The sequence below is a fragment of the Watersipora subatra genome, chromosome 11 (assembly GCF_963576615.1).
Source record: "Watersipora subatra chromosome 11, tzWatSuba1.1, whole genome shotgun sequence".
NCBI lineage: Eukaryota > Metazoa > Bryozoa > Gymnolaemata > Cheilostomatida > Watersiporidae > Watersipora > Watersipora subatra.
Window position 1 is genome coordinate 16,326,101 of NC_088718.1, and position 6,137 is coordinate 16,332,237.

General features: G+C 34.8%; 1 protein-coding gene across 2 annotated transcripts in view; it reads left to right on the plus strand.

Moving 5' to 3' along the window:
* Nucleotides 1–5,937, plus strand: part of LOC137408145 (synaptotagmin-7-like) — a 68,566-nt gene extending 62,629 nt beyond the window's left edge. For both annotated transcript variants that reach the window (XM_068094536.1, XM_068094537.1), the window contains 2 exons: nt 3,053–3,167; nt 4,783–5,937. In XM_068094536.1, coding sequence (XP_067950637.1) covers nt 3,053–3,167; nt 4,783–5,132 — 465 coding nt within the window. In that variant the 3' untranslated portion in view covers nt 5,133–5,937. The remainder of the gene's footprint in view (nt 1–3,052; nt 3,168–4,782) is intronic.
* The last annotated feature ends 200 nt before the right edge of the window (nt 5,938–6,137 follow it).

The window sequence follows — 6,137 nt, forward strand, 5'->3', positions numbered from 1 at the left end:
ATATAACTTACTATCTCGCGGCACAAATCTCTATCGAGGGGAATGTATGACTAACCTTGTACAACTAAAATCCATAATAGCAAATGCTTTTCAATGTGGCATTCCTTAAAAGATGCTTGCATGTTCTCTACGTATATACAATACGTGTATACCGGTGTATACAATAACGGTGCATATGATACCGATGTATACGATAACGGTGTATACAATACCGGTGTATACAATACCGGTGTATACAATACCGGTGTATACGATACCGGTGTATACAATACCGATGAGGTATTTGGATTTTAATCGTGTACCCTTCAAAGTTGCAACAGAAATATGAGAGTTTATGTCTTGTTTGAGGCGTACAAAGGTATCAATGTAACCAATTTTGGTTACATTGATATTAGCTAAGCAGATGTTAATGCATCATTAAAAACTGTAACCTGAGTTTTCGTGAATATTCTGATGTTTTTAGGAGATAATCAGATTTTTTGTATAACAAATGCTTTCGTTATTTGCCTTTTCGTTAAAAGGATTTATTGGATTCATTCACAGGTTATCAGTGGAGTAATTACAGTGTTGTGCGCACAACTCTCAAATCTATAGTTAAAAGATGACTTTAGATTTATGGATAAGCTTAGAGCTAAACAAAGACTGCTCATACAACAGATATTCTTAACAGATTACTAATCGTTACTAAATGTCGTAAAATTTTCTCAACAGATAATTTTACGACATTTAGTAACATTAACTTTTTTAGAGTACGAGAATAGAGGTATAAACGCGTAGAGAATCCATTCCAAACATTCTCTACTTCTTAACTTTGCATAAATTCTAGTTTAAGAATAAATCATAGATTTTAAAAATTTGCATTAAGCCTTTTGCTATTAAAATCCTATTTATTAAATTTGCTGTGTAAAAAGCTTCTCAGCTGTCCAGTTAGAAGTACTAATTATGTTTATAATCACTAAGGTTTAGCCTGAGAAGTATTTGTTTCATAGGATTAATTATCAAATTTGTTTTTTTGCAGAAAGGAATTGATGGATCTCAGGCACGGTTGCATTGTTTGCTATATTATTTGTGCGATGTATATTTATTTAATCAGTGTGCTGACTTGCATAATTATCTTCTATCTTTGAGACGACAACTTCTTCACTCAAAACAAAGCATTCCTCCGGTTAAAGTTTCTGTACTTTAAAAATGTATAGTTGTAAAAATAAATATTATTTTAAACCAGTCAACAGCAAAAAAAAGCATTCCAAGATATCTTGTTGCATCCGATTATAAAAATCTTTTTCAGCCCTTATTATGTAGTGATAAGTTTTGCTTTATAAAAGATGTCTTTGCAAAGAAATTGCATGGGCTATTTCAACCTGTTGCATTTGAATGTCACTGTAAAGCACTCATTTATTTGTGTCATTAGAGCCTATATAAACAAATTACATTAACAGATTAAGTAACTTGAAGCAAATGAAATATTTAATCTGTTCTATTGTATTCTTCTGGCTTGTATGTCGCGTAATGCATGCACTCCGACTCTATAATTGTGTAAAATTCGCATGAATTGCGTCTCTGAATTCCATTGAATACTCGATGTCTGTCTAATGAATCAATGCTTATGTCATGACTTGACACAGAGTTATGACAACTTCTACAGGTGCTCTGCCAAATCGTTGTTTTACATATTGCAGTGTACATAGGTTCTCATAGTAAGTCTGGACTAAACAAAGGCTGGCTAATGACTCCACCCTCTCGGTGCAAAGTGTTTCTCATGCTATCTAGTTATTGACTAACTCACAGCGAGGTGGAGGGAGCGCATTAGCTTGCCTTAACATTCTTCATGCTTAGCTTGAACTTTTGAGTAGTTTTAGAATTTCCTTCCTGCTCTGATTCAAAACTAATCAATCAGTCCAGGATATTCCATCAAAACAAATATATTAGAGAAACATGTTTAGACATGAATATTCTAACACCCAAAAGATTAATAATGTTATTAACAAAATTTAAAAAAGAATATAAAAAATCTTATAACTTGCAATGAAGTCGGGTTTCTCAAAATTTTGATTCATCAATTGAATATATTGGACTGTCTTCTGCATTCTTTTTAGAATAAGGCTATTTACAGAGATTTTTTAGTTTAATCAAAACTATGGTATATATGGTCTTTCATATAAAAAAATTTCCGGTTCAAATATTCACAATTAAAATATGAGCGAAATATTTTTTTGCTATTAAAACCCTCCCTAAGCTGAGATTTCAAAAGATATACAAGATATGCGCACATATACATCTATAACTTGTACATGTACATGATGTAGATATAAAACATGGGCATTAACAACATGTAAATGGGCATGTACATGTCCATGTTGTAAATGCACATGTACATGTATAACTTGTACATGCACATGTACATGTATAACTTGTACATGCACATGTTGTACATGTAAAACATGGGCGTTTACAACATGTACATGTTCATGTATAGCATGTACATGTACATGTACATGTTGTACATGCACATGTACATGTATAACATGTGCATGTATATGGAAAGCAGCAAACTTTGGTTAGAATTGCTTGTAAAAGAACTGATTGAGTGCTTCTACTTGCTCCACAAGGAAACTATACACTTGAGGGCTAAGCAATACAGGCCAGTGTACATATTTTCCAAACGCATAACGATACAGTCAAGAAGGCGCATACAATTAACTGCATAGAATAAGACTTCCAGGTGCTTGTCGGTGATCGCCACTGCATGGTCGACTCGGCAGCCGACCTAAAGTATCACCAGAGGCTGTCGTGTGCCGAGTTGTGGCTCGGCTCTTGTCGTGGCATCGGTCGCTTAAGGGTCAGCTTCTTTCATGGGTCAGGCTCTGACCTCGGCAATCCGTCACCACAAAAAGCCAATTATAAACCTTCTATATACAGCATGATATGCTCATTTACATTTGTCTACTGTTCAAATCATGCAGTTAAGATCAGTAATTTCTCTTCTAATGGGAATATTTTGTCATAAGCATGAATTTAGTAAAAAGTCAATGAGAGATCGGTATACTTTCAGCGAGGGTTGGGGGAGCTGATGGTATCACTCAGCTACAACGATGTCACCAATCACCTTACAGTCATAATAGTCAAGGCAAGAAATCTCAAAGCCAAAGACATCAATGGCCTTTCTGGTATGACTGTCATATTTGGTGTATCTTTTGAATATAATTAGTAGCTCTAAGATGTAGCTCTCACAACATCTAAATTCATTTTTTGGCAACATCGGTGGTAGGAAAGGTTGATAGCCATAATTGAAAAACTTAACATTTGTCTTAATCATCATAAACAGCGCACTTCATTTTTATTGAAAGTTTTTCACAATTTTGTTAGTTAAGGTTTCAAATTTAGTGGTAAGTAGCGACTAGTGGTTAGTAGCGACTAGTAGTTAGTAGCGACTAGTAGTTAGTAGCGACTAGTGGTTAGTAGCGACTAGTGTTTAGTAGAGACTAGTGGTTAGTAGCGACTAGTAGTTAGTAGTGACTAGTGGTTAGTAGCGACTAGTAGTTAGTAGCGACTAGTAGTTAGTAGCGACTAGTGGTTAGTAGCGACTAGTGTTTAGTAGAGACTAGTAGTTAGTAGCGATTAGTGGTTAGTAGCGACTAGTGGTTAGTAGTGACTAGTGGTTAGTAGCAACTAGTGGTTAGTAGCGACTAGTGGTTAGTAGAGACTAGTGGTTAGTAGCGACTAGTGGTTAGTAGCGACTAGTGGTTAGTAGCGACTAGTGGTTAGTAGCGATTAGTGGTTAGTAGCGACTAGTGGTTAGTAACGATTAGTGGTTGGTAGCGACTAGTGGTTAGTAGCGAATAGTAGTTAGTAGCGACTAGTGATTAGTAGCGACTAGTGGTTAGTAGCGACAAGTGGTTTGTAGTGACTAGTGGTTAGTAGCGACTAGTGGTTAGTAGCGACTAGTGGTTAGTAGCAACTAGTGGTTAGTAGCGACTAGTGATTAGTAGCGACTAGTGATTAGTAGCGACTAGTGGTTAATAGCGACTAGTGGTTAGTAGCAACTGTTAGCAGTTAGCAGCCAAAATTGGAATCGTACTAAAACTTCAAACGATGTTAATAAAGCGAAAAAGGTTATAAAACTAATTCATATGATTTGCTCACACTGACAAAAATATCAACATTGTTCTGAGTGTTCCTGAAAAGCAAAACCTTTCAGAATGACTAAACGACATCTCAACAGTCCAGTTTCAAATGGTCATTGGGGTCTCAAGAACAAACTTGTACGCAGTTACAAAAATAAGGAAACTATAAAATTCCTGAAGCTGTTATCAAAATCAAGACCAATGTCAGAATGGCCGACTTAGTTCTATAGCCAAGTCGAGGACTTCTTTAAAAAACTAGGAATTCACAAACCTCTACTTCCTTTTATCGAAGTCGTGTATAAACCTGTCATCTACATATTAATGGTGAGCTAATCTTTACTCACGTTAAACAGGAAATTTTTATATCGGTGCCAGTGTCTGACAACTCCCTTTTTCTTTGATACACAAAAATAGAACGGCAAGCACCAGAGCAAACTTATTCTTGAAGTATGTAGTTGTTACAATCACAAAAACTGTTAAAACTGCTAAAAGTTGACTAGCTGTATATAGCTATGTTTGCATAAATTGTTTTCTGTTAAAGGTTGTTCCCAAACCATCCTTCCATGTTTTTTCGATTTTCTCTTTAAACCTTACCTCTTCTTGTTCCTCGACAATCATATGCAGCCCTGATAACAGTACTATTTGCTATACCTTGTAGATCCGTATGTAAAAATACACTTACTCTACCAGAATCAGCGAATAGAAAAACGTAAGACTGAGATCCACATGAAAGACCTGAATCCTACTTTCAATGAATCATTTGAATTCATAGTAGAGCGATCTAGGATAAAGGATAGCGGTCTACATATAATCGTCAATGATTACGACAAATGGGGAAAGAATGAATTGATTGGGGAAATCATTTTATCGAGCAGAAGTGGTACGCAAGAAATAAAACATTGGAATGAGACTCTATATAAACAGAATCAGATCGTTTCTGAATGGCATGCTCTGAAGAAGATAAAGGAGTCACGTTTTCACCGTACCTCTTCTTCGACTAAACCCTAACAGCTTGTAGGAATATTACATGAACTATTTTCTATCAACATTGAACAGACGCTAATCAACAGAAAGCATAATGGTTGACCACATGACAACCAAATACAAGTATTATAATTGAGAATATTTCAGTCAAAACACGCAGAGTTGGTATTGAGTAACCCAAAAAATTGATACTATTATTTTATAGTCATGTTCAGATTTAAGATTGAACCAAACCTTTTGTAAAAAATGAAAATTTGATTTGGTAAAAATAAATTGTCCGATCATGTAGAAGCTTTGATAATGTCTGACCAAATTTAGTTTTTGGTTTAAGATTTTCTCGATGCAGTTAATTCATGTACTTTTCCGAACCAAAGTTTGAACGCTGGGAGCTTCTGATCTGTGACTGTCTAGCTGCCGTTTTATCATTTCGGAAGGCCGAGGAAACTTTACCGACTCATTTGTACATAATATAATAGTTAATAATAGTTAACAATTCATGCAAAGAACCATACCTAGTTGTCACATATTATAGTTTTCTTACATAATAAAAGTTTTTTGAAATTTATATTTTCTATAAGAGTTAGCAAATAAATGACAAGTGATAGCCTGTGGTATGTGATACAAATAACTTATCCTTTGTACTTTCCAAATACTTAAAACCATTAAGTTTATTTAACCAATACAAGGGTGTGATAATAGTAATGGTGATTGGCAGCCGACATTTTATATGACCAGTTTGCTGCCCTCAATGTCTTCTAAAATCTAATTTTAGCTAATAAATATTTTTTAGATATTGTTAATTGTTATTCCATAAGAATACATACCCGTCGTTGCATGTACAAATGTGATATCTTTCAGTTTTCTTGAAGGAATAATTTCTGAACAGATGAATCTGACTACTTGTTACTCGCTCCCTCTTTGTAAGGTCATTTTGTCCAAACATTTCAACAAGTGAAAACTCCATCAGCGATGTATGTGATTGACTACATGATTTTAGTGAAAATTAAAAATGATGGAACAAACATTTTG